Source organism: Lagopus muta, chromosome 1 (assembly GCF_023343835.1).
Source record: "Lagopus muta isolate bLagMut1 chromosome 1, bLagMut1 primary, whole genome shotgun sequence".
Classification (NCBI taxonomy): Eukaryota; Metazoa; Chordata; class Aves; order Galliformes; family Phasianidae; genus Lagopus; species Lagopus muta.
Genome location: NC_064433.1, coordinates 100257964 through 100271297, shown reverse-complemented (window position 1 = coordinate 100271297; position 13334 = coordinate 100257964). Strand labels below are relative to the sequence as shown.

The following is a 13334-nucleotide window of genomic DNA, read 5'->3' as shown; positions in this document are numbered from 1 at the left end:
GTTTCTTTGGTATCTAGAAGATTTATCCTTCCCAAAGTCTCTGGAAAACATCTTGTTAAATCAGTGAACACTACCAACTGAGATCAGTTTATAACATGTAGATGTATGAATATCCAAGTCCAAGCTATCATAGGAAATACTGATCTAAAAAATTTCCCTGATAATTTTAATCTTCATTAATATAACAAACAGATTATCACCACTGACGACCACATGAAAAAAGCTAATATTGTGTGCCATTTTGAAGCCTGCATAGCTTTATTTCAGCCTGTAAATGGAATGTCACATCCTAGAGAAAGTACCCACAAATATATACCTGCTCCGTAAGCAAATGAATTAAAAATAGAAGACATTTTTTAAGTTTATTATATAACTTAGGTAGAAATAGGATTATTCATTTACAGAATAAAAAATCTGCAGTTAAGACTTCATTAGGAACAATTGATTAAAGTAGTGATGTTCCATTTTCCCTAGTTCGCTTAAGCTTTTGATAAAGCAGAGTTGGTAAAATCTACATTTTCTTGGCTCCTTGTCGTTTTTCAAGAATGCAAAGAGCCACAACTTTGCCTACTTAATTCGGTCCCACATACAAAGTTTCACTGAAAGGAAAAATTGCAGAATGGTCACAGCACCAGCTGCTGAAGTTCAAGAAACGTTTGTACAATGCTCTCAGACACAGGATTTGAACTTTGGGTGGTCCTGCGTGGAGCCAGAAGTTGGACTTAATTATCCTGGTGGGTCCCTTCAAAGTCAGGATATTCTATATTTGTTGTGTTGTTGTTGTTTTTGTTTTCTACATTCTGAACTAGTGTAAACCAAAACAAGCATCAATACAACTTGAATACATTTATAGATGCATACATACATAGCCATTTCATTTTGTACTGTCTCAAAGAGCATTTAACTTGTCTTCTAAGGGAGGAATAAATCTAATGGCCTTTTGGTCAAGTGGCTGAGATTCTGTATGGAGTTGTCAAATATAGCCACTGGTCAAACCTGTATTAGGGAAGATGTTACAGTACATCAAAATAATTTCTAACTTCAGTTCTGACTTCACTTACATATCACTGCTGATATTGTTATCAAAAAGAGAGAGGGGAATTCAGATGAATGGTTGTACTGCTTATGGATTCTGAAACATTCACAATGCTTTGCAGCTTTCCTAATGCAATGCTTCATCAGCTCGGTCAGGAAAGCTGCTTTTTATTTTCTCATCCATCTAACTGCACATTATCTTAGACCTCCAAAATCAATCATCCTACCAAAACACTCCCAGAACTGTACACTCTTATTTTTAGCTCCTGAATAATTTATCCCAACACTGCAAGTATTGCATCTGAACTGTGCCATAAGAAATTGACATAAAAAAGATGAAGCAGCCCCAACACACACAGATTTCATTGCATCTGATGACTGGTAAGTAAGTATATTATCTATACATACTTCACAGTTTGCATATACCAGAGTCAGTATAGCTCCAACAGCATTAGTTATCTAACATTTAAGGTCAGCTTCATGTTTTCCATTCACTTACAAGTCTTTTTATTTACCTTCTCCTTCCAGTGAAAACATTCTCACTACCATTTCATACCCTCAGCATGTGATGCCCATTATGATTCATTCAGGAAAAGAAAAAAAAAAAGAGAAAGAAAAGAAAGTCCTCATGCTCCACATGTCTCTGCTCATTTCTATGTAAAGAGAATGACTGCAGTGATGATCATCAGCTATTCCAGCATCTCAGAGACCTGTACATTGCCAGGGTGCCTAGTCAGCCAATGATGCCTGGTTTAATTGTTTGCAATTTCTCAGTTGCAGTCAGCTGCACTAAGTCAACTGCAGAAGTATACATTAATTCTGGCCTGTAGCACAACAGCAAGAATAGTCTTTGGCATTATAATAGAAGCTGCTTGCACAACAAGGATACGAAAGAATTTTCTTCACTAAGGCAAGGGGACTTGCCCCTTACAGTCTTCAAACTATTCAAAAGAGAGAAATTCCTGAGATTAACTTAACAGGCTGAGATTTGCATAGGTCATAAAAAGAAAGAAATCTACTGGTATTTAAAATATCCTCGTTATGTCTGTGTTTTCTCTTTCTGCATAAGTCATCTGTCAAATAAAAAGCTCATCCTTGATATAAGAATACAAGAATTCTCATTACTATCTCAAAATAAAAGCAATGTAGTTTCCTAACATTTATTCTAAAATTGCTTCTAAAACATTGCATCTTTTTGTGAGATGACAATGGCTATCATAGATAGTCCAAAAAATTTCTAATCTATTTTGTTACTATTTGCGAGAGCTGAAGTGGAGTTAAAAGGATAGGGTACAAAGCAGAGTTAACATTTCAAAGAACAGAACAAAACAAACTTCAACTCTTTTGCCCATTGCTGGATCATGAGAACTACAAAAAAACTACAAACTCCTAAAAGCTATGATTTATACACCAATATAGGATGAGAAATCAAACTTGGAAAAAAACTGCTGGTCTAGGCTTCGTAATACATAGAAAATAGGAAATTACACAGGGACACACAGCACAGTACATGCAAGGAAGCAGAACTCAAACTTTCAGGCTATCTCTATAACCTTCACCATAAAGTTTAAAATCTGAGATCCTTGTGCATAGAGATAGAATACTGTAAGATATTTCAAAGTCTTTTTGGCTAAATTCTACCTAGTTTATATAAAATAAAGTAATATTATTTTTCTTTTTTAACCGGTTAGTCCAGATAATGAGGCATTATAAAACCTAAGTATTGGATGGACACAGGAATGTGATCTCTGTGTAGTGGATTTCCTTCTTTCATTCATTTTACACGTTTAGAATGCAAATTCTTCTGGGTAAAGATTGTCTCTTTGCACACATGCTGCATACAGAGAGCTACTGTCTCAAATCAATCCCCATCTGTTATTGTTATTAGTATTCCAAAATAGAGCTTGAAATGGTAATTATAAACTACAATGGTCAGCTTTCATAATTGTGTTAGAATTACTTAAGGAAAATATATCATGAAACCTTGCTTTCACACTACTGCAGAATGCACAGAAATGAATGACATTTTTGTCGCAGAGAATCAGGATATGTTTTCACACAGGGTTGTGCATAGGTGTGTGTGTATGTGTCCCAAATACATTTTATAAGCGATTACAGCAAATCAAATCCAGTCATTATCCTTCCTTATGCTCCACGAAAGGGTAACTTCTCCAGCCCATTTTTACTGGGAAAAGGTCCAGGCCTGCTGGATGCACAGAAGTCTGTAAGATCAGACCATTTCACATCGCAGATAAAAGAGGCAATGGCCAGGTTGGCACATCAGTGTCAAGATGTGCAATGCTGAGGAAGGAGCTGGGCAACAGAAGCATAGAAACAAAGTACGTGCACCATACACAGAGTTTTGGCTTGACGCTGAAACAGTGGATGAAGCTCTAATCATGGAGTAAATCTCCATTTCAATTTCCAAATCTTAAAGGGTGAGCCAAATGCTTTCTGTCACACATAATCATTCATTTACTCAGGCTTATCCGCTCTTATGCAGTTATGAGTTATAAAGCTATAAAAGGATTATAGAGGTCATCTATTGTAGCTGCCTGGAAAACTTTCCATTTAAACTTTCAACAGAGGTCAGAGGAAGGGAAAAGAAACTTTTATTTCAAATCCTCAATGAAAGGGAGACCACACTGTTACATATTGTTCCAAAGGCTAACTGGAAAAAAAGGAGAGAGGAGAAAGTTTCTTTGTGTCTTGTTTGAAATCACTGGGCTTCAATTTTGAAATACACAGATCTGATATATTGAAAATTCTTTATCAAAGTTATGCTTTCTTTAGAGATCATTATAGACCTCTTACTGATTAACATTCTGTTTCTTAAGCCCAGTAGGGTTATTACTTTTATCTATAACTTTGGTGCATATTTTCCCTTCTTTTGCGCACAATCATTTCAAAACTCCAAAAAGTCTATGCCCCAGTTATAAAAAACATCATTTAAAACACCATTTTCACTTTGTGAAGAGTACAAATGATCTCACATTCAGACCTCTTCCTTCTTCAGTGACTACTCTTAAAACAAGGTTATCATTTAAAATGCACTCACCACATCTCACTCATTTACTTGACAGGGTATTTCTTAGGTAGCTATCCTCAGGACTATGCAGCCAGGATAGTCAGTGCACCAAATGTCTATCTGCAGCCTGATGCTATCATCAAAGCTGTCAAGAGAAGAAGGAGCAGACCACACACTTCTGGAATTGCTTAGTCTGGAGAAGACGAGGTTCAGGGGAGACCTGTTTGCTCTTGTAGAACTATGAAAGGGGGTTGCAGCAAGGTGGGGATCAGCCTCTTTTCCCAGGTAACAGTGATAGAATGTTAGTGATAGATAGTTAATGGCCTTAAGTTGTGCCAGGGGAGACACAGGTTGGATATTAAGAAAAGATTCTTCTCAGAAAGAGTAGTGAGGCACAGGCTGCCCAGGGAAGTGGTGGAGTCTCTGAAGGAATCCCTGGAGGTGTTCAAGAAGCATGTAGATGTGGCATTGAGGGACACAGCTACTGTGCATGGTGGGGATGGGCTGATGGTTGGACTAGATAATTTTAGAGGTCTTTTCCAACCTTAATGATTCTATGATTTACTTAACAGTCATCTCTATTCAGTGTACGTGGCTTCTGAAGAACTTCTGTAAGACCAGTGATTCTCTCCTCACTGAAGAATTCTGGATTTTTGAACTCCTCTTTCATAGTGTGTAATGATTAAGCACAGGAATACCCAAGTTGCTTAAATCTGTTCCTGTACGTAACCTGTATTCAAAATCTCACTCTTAGAAATTTGTATTTCCCAGGATCAATTTCTTTCTTTCCTTCTTTCTTTCATATAGAAAACGATATACCAGTTACTATAATAGTGTATCCATCAAATTTGGTATCTTGTTTATATTTTTTTCCCTATATCAAGAATTTAAATACGTTCTCTTAAGTGATTGCTACTGTCAAGCATGTGTCCCAAAGATTTTCTATATGAAACTTACAAGATGGCAAGCATGAAGGAAGAACAATCCATCCTTCGTGCCTTAAAAATGTACAGAGGAAAGAAATATGCACCCGTATTTTTAGCTGGGCTTCCAACCTACTGGCTTTGTCACTAACTCTATTTCCTCAAAAAATTTAGCACACTGACTCAGTTAATTTTGGCAGTAAAACAACTTAGATTTTTAATTTATTTTTAATTTATGCAGAGTCAGTTAGACAAGATCTATTTGCAGTGAATTCATGGCAACTATCAACGATTACATTACTGAAAAAATATGTATTGCATCTACTTCAGCTTTCCTAGTATTTTGCTGAGGAATTAGTCATGTAGACTTCAGTTATCCTTTTAGCTACTGCCACACTCATTTTTCTTTCCAAGCTCTTTGGAACTCAAGAGTGTTCTAGGATTTACTAAGAATCAACAGCATGAGTCTGAAACATTTATTGGCCATCTCCCATTCCTTTATATATTATGTGTGTCATCTACATAAATGCATTTAAACTTATAACTAGACAACACAAAGGTGTCAAAGTCTGCAAAGTGAATGACAAAAAGCTGTAGAAAGCGCTGAATGTCTTTTGCACAGTTCTGAGAAGTATAAAGGGCAGTAGCAGTAAGGGAAATAAAAATCAAACATGCCTAATTTGCTACAAATCATGACATCCAGATATCATTATAAAAATTGTGGCAACCAGCCTAAACAATTACATTTCAGGTTTAGGACCGCAAGTTCAGAGCAGCCAGCAATAACCCTATGAAATGTCATGTCTGAAGAAAAACTCTATTATGGTTTGAAGAAGCCTGGAGAAGAGGAGGCTCAGGGGAGACCTCATTGCTCTCTATAACTTCCTGAAGGGAGGTTGTAGTGAGCTGGGGGTCAGTCTTTTCTCTCGTGTCATTAGTGATAGGACCAGAGAGAATGGTTTCAAGCTACGGTAGGGGAGATTCAGGCTGGACATTAGGAAGTATTACTTTTCAGAAAGGGTGGTCAGGCACTGGAATGGACTGCCCAGGGAGGTGGTGGAGTCACCGTCCCTGGGGGTATTCAAGGAAAGGCTGGATGTTGCGCTGAGGGACATGGTTTAGTGGGAGCTATTGGGAATAGGTGAACGGTTGGACTGGATGATCTTTTAGGTCTTTTCCAACCTTGGTGATTCTATGAGTCTAAGATGACAGAAAATACTTTGAATGAGATATAACAGCCTGCATCTGAGCAATCTCACAAAATCTGCTAGTTTCAAGGAAACCACTGTTTCTTTCCAATTAGGAAAAACTTGGAATTTTGGTAATGTTGCTTTAATAAACCTATAAGGGAAGGCAATCATATTAGCCAGTAATAATAATTAAAAAAAAAAAAAAAAAAAAAGAGCTTTCATACAGGAAAAAATAATGGTCACAAATCACAAAGATATCTCTCACTGATATTTACTCTTTGTTAAATCAGAATCCCATAAACCAAAGGATGCCTCAAATTTTGCAGTATTTTGTTCAATCCACTATGTTTAGGGAGGAAGAGAAAGGAAAGAGTTATTACATAATTTGCACCTTACATAATAAGCTTTCCATATGTTCTTTGATCAAATCAATTTTGGTTTTGAGAAATTAAAATGCCATTGCATTTTTTTCTGGCAAGGAAATCCTTCAGGCAACATTCCAAAGGTATGGAACCGTTAAACATTTCAGGCAGCCATCCTATAACTAACCACACAAGCTATACCTGCATTTTAGCAGAACAAGAGTAAGACTGAGCAGCTATATTCTAAAAATAATAAAACAATAATTAAAAATGTTAACACTTTATGATTTTTATTCACTGTCATGGCAATTGTTCTCGTGACAGCAAATCTTACCTCTTCTACCTCTTCTTCTAGAAAAAAAAATAAAAATGCTACCATCCCTTCAGTACCTGGTTCAACAAAAGTATTCATGAACTACAGTCTGCACCAATTTTTTTTCACTACTAAAAAATTTAAAAGATGAATTCACTGAATGTAGAAAACATTTTTTTTTATATTTATGCAAATAAGTCTGGTGACTGTACACTATTTCAAGTTATAACACATATAATAGATAACTTGAGTTTATGATTGCCTATAAAAACCTCTATTTTCTTCAACTCACCTTTTGCTTCTTTTTCTTGTTGCAGGACACTGCTGTATTACTCAAGAAATACTCAACAATTTATTCATCACCAGTTTGGTTTCCTATTAACCTATTCACAAAATTTGGTAGGAAAGGTCTAGTTAAGCAAGTCTTTCCTCCTTAGAGTATTGCAAAACCACATGGAAAATTAAGAAGCATTTTTTATAGCTCGAAACATAAAGTATTTCAGAACAGTTATTCAACATTCGGCAAAAGCCTGCCATGAGCAATACATTGAAAGTTCCTTCACTGGCAAGAATAAAATGAAACCATCTAACTACTTTTGGTCTTTTTATCTTTCACACACAAAAAACGATACCTATATAATACTGACAAGTCTAAAGAGCTTAATCACCTGTAGTTTGAATTAAGAATGTAATACCATACTATATGAGTACTGGATAAATAACAGATTTCAATGGCATCGATGTGTTTAGCTTGTTTTTGCAATTTTCTTTCATTTTCTGATATAACTATTTTAGGAGTATTCCAAACATAAGTGAAAAAAACACATTTTTAACATTTGAACCAAGTGCAGACTTGATGCATTAGAAAGATTATCTTCAACCTGAAATAGTTAAGGAGGAGAGAGACTGTTTTGAATAATGAAAAAGTACTTGGAAAAAAGAAGAAAAAAGAAAAAAGAAAAAAAAAAATGTTTTTCTTTAATGGAAATCACAGAACAAGAAAATGGTAGGCACAACCTCATATAAACTGCCACAATGCCAGGAGAGGTGGAGTAGGAGAACTGACAAGAAAAAACATTCTCCACTAGAACAATAAATCTAAGTAATTCCTTAATACATGTAGGTCGCTTTAAAAGTAATGCCTCCTATCTATTTCTATGGAAAATACAACAAAGAGCACAGTAATACTGTTTGAGAGAACAAATTCTCAGACACAAAACACTATTTATCTACACAGTCACCACTAGCTATTTATTTCCACTAGTAGCGGACAACAACCTGCATGCAGTATTCAAAAAAATCTGCAGTGGTGGAGGCGCCCCACTATTTCACAGGAGCTATGATAGTGCTGTTGCTAGGAAAATGTTGCCCACACAGTCAATCTTTCATCAGCCCAAACAGATGGAAGTCAGATGGTGCCAAATCTGGACTATACAGTGGGTGTGGTAGGACAGTGCACACAAGGATGACAACGTGCTCCATGGTCTTCCATGGTATTGGGCCTGGTGTTACAGTGTTGGAAGAGAAAGGTTGTATTCTTCTCTGGCCTGACTGTGGAAGTTCATGCCTTCAGCTTAGTCAGTGTCACAATGGAGCAATCAGAGTTGATAGTTCGTTTGAATTCTAGAAAATATAGAATGATTGTCCCTTTCCTATCCCAAAAGACTGTGTATCACTTCACCTACTGAGGGCTGCATCTCAAACATTTTCTTCAATGAGTAATTCATATGTTGCCACAGCACGGGCTGTCATTTTGACTCTGGCTTGCAGTGGTGACACCATGTCTCATCATTCGTAATGATGCAATCCAGGAAACCATCATCTTCAGCTTCCCGTTGGTTCAAACTTGAATACAGTTTTTCTGCTATTCCTTTGTGAGCATTCATGGGACCTACCTGATGCAAACTTTGCAATAATCCAACACTGCCACCATTGTTTCCAACGCACTGAAGCCAATATTCAACTCCATACATAGTTCCGTAGTCATAATCCCCTGATATGTGTGGGTGAACTGATCAAGATGCTCTTCACAGTATGACAGTTGTGCATGGCCATCTGGAATGTGGCTTGTCTTTCACAATGCTGTTGCCACTGTTGAACTGCACCACCCACTGTCTCACTGCGTTCACATCCACTGTTTGGTCTCCATGAACATTCAGCAAGCATCAACACATGTTGTTGAGTACAATGTTTTCCAGCTGAAGGAATTCAATTCCATACCTTTGCTCCATACACACTTCCATGTCAGACACTATTTCACTGTCAGACTGCTGCTCTGCTGGCCATTAAAATGTAATGGAATATTGGTGGGAAGGTTCAACCTCTACTGCCACACTGTCAACATTCACCTCTGACATAATGGACCAACATAATAAAATAGGAGGCATTACTTTCGGAACAATCCTTGCACAATAACTCCCTATAAACTCTGCAAACTTACTTTGTATCTAATTCCCTGATTGATCTGATCACTTCTTTTTTTTTTTTTTTTTTTAAGTGACAGCTATTAATTTGCAAACATCTACAAGCAGACTGTTTAATTATTTTGCCTAAATTCAGAATTAGCAATCCATACAGATGCTATCTCACAATTCAAGTAGTGAAGACAAAATCTGTATTTTATATAAGAAGCAAACTTTTGTTCAAATATTCAAAGAAAATTATTTCTAAAACACTCTTGAGAAACAGATCTACTTCATTAGGAATAATGTTACACCTCTCCATTTTGCTTACCATTTCATCTCCTCACAGCTTTTGTTCCCACAGCAACTGACTTTCTTCATTACAATCTTTTTCTACTCAACTTATTTTTGTAATAAAGCATGAAAATGGAAACATAATAGGAAAAATGGGCTCAATTCGTAGTAAAAGACAACCTTGCTCTTTGGCAGGAAAAATGTAAGAGAAGAGAAAAGTGAAAAAAAATAAAGTGAGGTGAAAAGGAGAGATTTGCAAACTATCTGGAAAAGATTTTTTTTTTTTTTTCAGACTTCTGTAAGCTCCAGAGCAGTTTGAGAAATACTGGACCAATTCCAAATATGGTCAAGAAAATCTAAGTATTACCTTTCTAAAATTTTATTGTTTTTTTTTTTTTTTTTTGTGTGTGTGTGTGTGTGTGTTTGGTTTTATGTTTTTATAATTTAACCGTTAATTTAAAATTTGGAATTTAAACATCTTTTTTGTTACCTTAGGAAATATTAGTTCCTTCCAATTTCACTTAAAATTAATTTCAATTTCTGTAAGTTCACTTTCTGCTTATGAAGAGTAGCAAAACAATGTATATTTAGATATTGTAAAGGCTGATTTACCTTGTCACCTTCAGAGAAAGTTATTCCATCAATGGCCCTTTTCCAAGTAATCTCTGGAATAGGTTCTCCTTCTGCTTCACAGATGAGGGTGGCTTTCCCATTCTCAAATGTGGTTTCATTTTTAAGTTGTATTATTTGAGGCTGTACTGTTAAAATACAAATTATATTATTCACCTTGCATAAAGAATGTAAAAATATTTTTTTTTACTTTAAAAAAGTGCATTTATATTCATTTACTTCAGTTTACCTACAGGTTTAACATGACCATCTATAAGAGCAATCAGCTTTTCTGATTTCAAGTTGCAGAACAACTATTTCTCTGTGTTTGACAACCTGAACTGTCGACTAAGAATGGTTGCCAGACCCTGGGCTGCCTACTCCCTTGCTTCAGTTCAATGGGATAAGCCCTTATCAACAAGGCCCTTGCCCTGGCGGCCCTGTCATTGTGCTTTTCTCCTGGCTTCTTGTCTCTTAGGGAACAGGACATTTCAGGAATGAAACAAAGTCTCAATGTCTCCATGGCAATTCTGAACACGAGTAGGAGTAACTCTGTGTCACAGTAAGAGCTTGGTGCTTAACAACTGGAAAGCAGCTATGCATAGAGGGCCTAAGAGGGTCCCGGTGAACAAGAAGTTGGCCGCGAACCAGCAGGGTGCCACTGAGTAGAGATGACTCAAAGGAATCTTAACCACGAGTGTAAGTATCTGATAGAGGTGAATAAATGCGGAGACAAGCTCTTCTCAGTGGTGCCAAGACAGGACAAGAAACAATAGGTGCAAATTGAAATAACATTTAAGAAGAGCAAAACCTTTTTTTTACTGTGAAGAGTAGCTGAACACAAAAGCAAGCCCAGGAGGCTACAGAGTCTCCATCCTTGACTGTATTCAAAACACAGCTAGACACAGTCCCAAGCAATCTGCCCGGGCTAATGCTACTCTAAGCAGTGGGGTTGCACTAGATGACCTCCAGAAATACCTTCCTGATTCACCTGTTCTGTGACTCTAAGACAATCAAAGACTTGGAATAATACAGGATTATTAATATTTGTTGTGGGTTAGCTTGGTAGGCAGCAGAGCATCCTCAGTGGGATGGATTAGAGAATTAGAAAGGTAAAGGTAAAAAAAACTTGTGGGTTGTGATAAAAGACAGTTATTAGATCAGCGAAAGTTGTGTGCACAAGCAAAGCAACACCACTTCCCATCTCGCATAATTCATAAATTTCCAGGAAAGCAAAGCTCTATCATGTGTAATGGTTACTTGGGAAGACAAATGGCCTAACTCAGCATTCCCTCTTCCTTCTTTCTTTCACCAACTTTTATTACAGAGTACAACACCATGTACTGTGGGAAATCCCTTTGGTCAGTTTAGGTCAGCTGTTCAGACTGTGTTCCCTCCCAGGAGAGTCCTCCAGAGAGTCCTCCTTCTGCACTCTGAGCTATATATTTATATATATCTTTAGCTACTCTGTAAATTGGTGAAAAAATACATTTTTTAAAAGTCCAGAAACTGTTCATATTCTTCAGATCATTCCAGTTTACAGATACTGGTGCAGATACTGGTACAGCTCTCAAGCTATATTGTGTCTTGACAGGCTATTTACATTGCAATGCTACTTCCAGTTAAATAGGAACATTTCTTAGAGGACTTGTCTGTACAATATCATAAAAGAACTCTGCTGCAGAACTATGCATAGAATATTACTCTCTTCCATTGCATTCAAGTACCTTCATAAAAAAAATGTGTTGGCACTATATATTCAGTCATATTTAACCATTAACAAGCTTCTCCAAATATTTGCAAATTGAATGAGATACACATCTCATTGGAAAACCTAGTGTGTAACCCTGTAATAGAAATATGATTCAATATGTTTACATTTAAAAGCAGTGAGCTAGGTTTGTATGAGTAAATTTAATAGTATATTTTCCATGCAATTATTTTGTTTTTGATGAAATGCTGCTAGATTATAGTCCACATGAAGCACAAAATAAACAGTGAGTGAATGTATCTTCTAATGGATTTTTAGAAGTATATACTATGCAGAAAAGTAATCATGTTACGTTCATAGATCAGAAGGGGAAAGAGTCATTCCAGTTAGAAGGGAAACTAGGATGTCATCTTTTCCAACTCCTTGCTCAAAACCAATTCAGCAAACTCTGTTCAGATCAGATTGATCACAGATTTGTTGAGGATTACCTTAAAAAAAATTCCAAGAATAGACTACATGATCTTTCTCACCAGCCTGCTGCTGCAGTCCTATTCCATGAGGACAATCAGATCAGATTGATCACAGATTTGTTGAGGATTATCTTAAAAATTGTCCTCACAGTATAGATTTTTTTTTTCCTTATATCTGGTATCGTTTTTCTTTTTTTTTTTTTTTTTTTTTTACCACTATTGAAATTTATTCTTAGTGTCTCACAGATACTGCATTTTGTATCACCAAGAAAAATGATAAAACCAGGTTCAAATTTGCTATATCCAGATAGATCATCTTCTTTCATTTCTACCACATCATTCCTGATCTCACTTCTCACTCCTTATCTCCATAGCCCTTCAGTTGCTTGTATATAGTCTGTTCATCCTTGGCTATTACAAAAAATCTACTTTATGTTAACTGTATAGAGATGAAAAACAAGTAATATTTTCCCTAGCAAAGTAGTGCTCTAATATCCTTCATTAAGATAAATCTAAGGTGAGAGACTCTCTGCACAAGAAGAAAATATCCTGTGAGAGCAGGGTCTCTATAAATATCAGTTGGATCCATCTTTATTTAGTACATTACAAGGCAGTAAGCAAAGCATTAAGGTAGGATAGCAATTCAGTTGAGAAAAGCTGTAACTGCTCTCAGTGGTATAACTAAGGATGCTACTTTGGAGAAATAAGTAAAGAAGAATTTGAGATAATAGATAACATCATAATAATTATAGTATTAACTCTCACTTCCAGGATCATTCAAATGTCAATGAAACATTCTATGATACTAAGCTCAGATACTCTATTTCCATAGCCACGCCTCCTGGCTATAGTATAAACAATTCTTTCTTTCTTTTGATATATTATCATTCTTGAAAACAAGGAAAAATGTATGGCAGATACATCATCCAAATAAAAGCATCACACATAGTATTTTATGAAAGAAATTTGCAAAATTTGGCATTATCTTCATCAGAAC

At 36.2% G+C, this 13334-nt stretch overlaps 1 protein-coding gene across 1 annotated transcript in view; it reads right to left on the bottom strand.

Annotated features, from left to right (window-relative positions):
• Positions 1-13334, bottom strand: part of NCAM2 (neural cell adhesion molecule 2) — a 231197-nt gene that overhangs the window by 77005 nt on the left and 140858 nt on the right. Inside the window, exon 8 of the mRNA XM_048951225.1 lies at positions 10160-10305. Coding sequence (XP_048807182.1) covers positions 10160-10305 — 146 coding nt within the window. The remainder of the gene's footprint in view (positions 1-10159; positions 10306-13334) is intronic.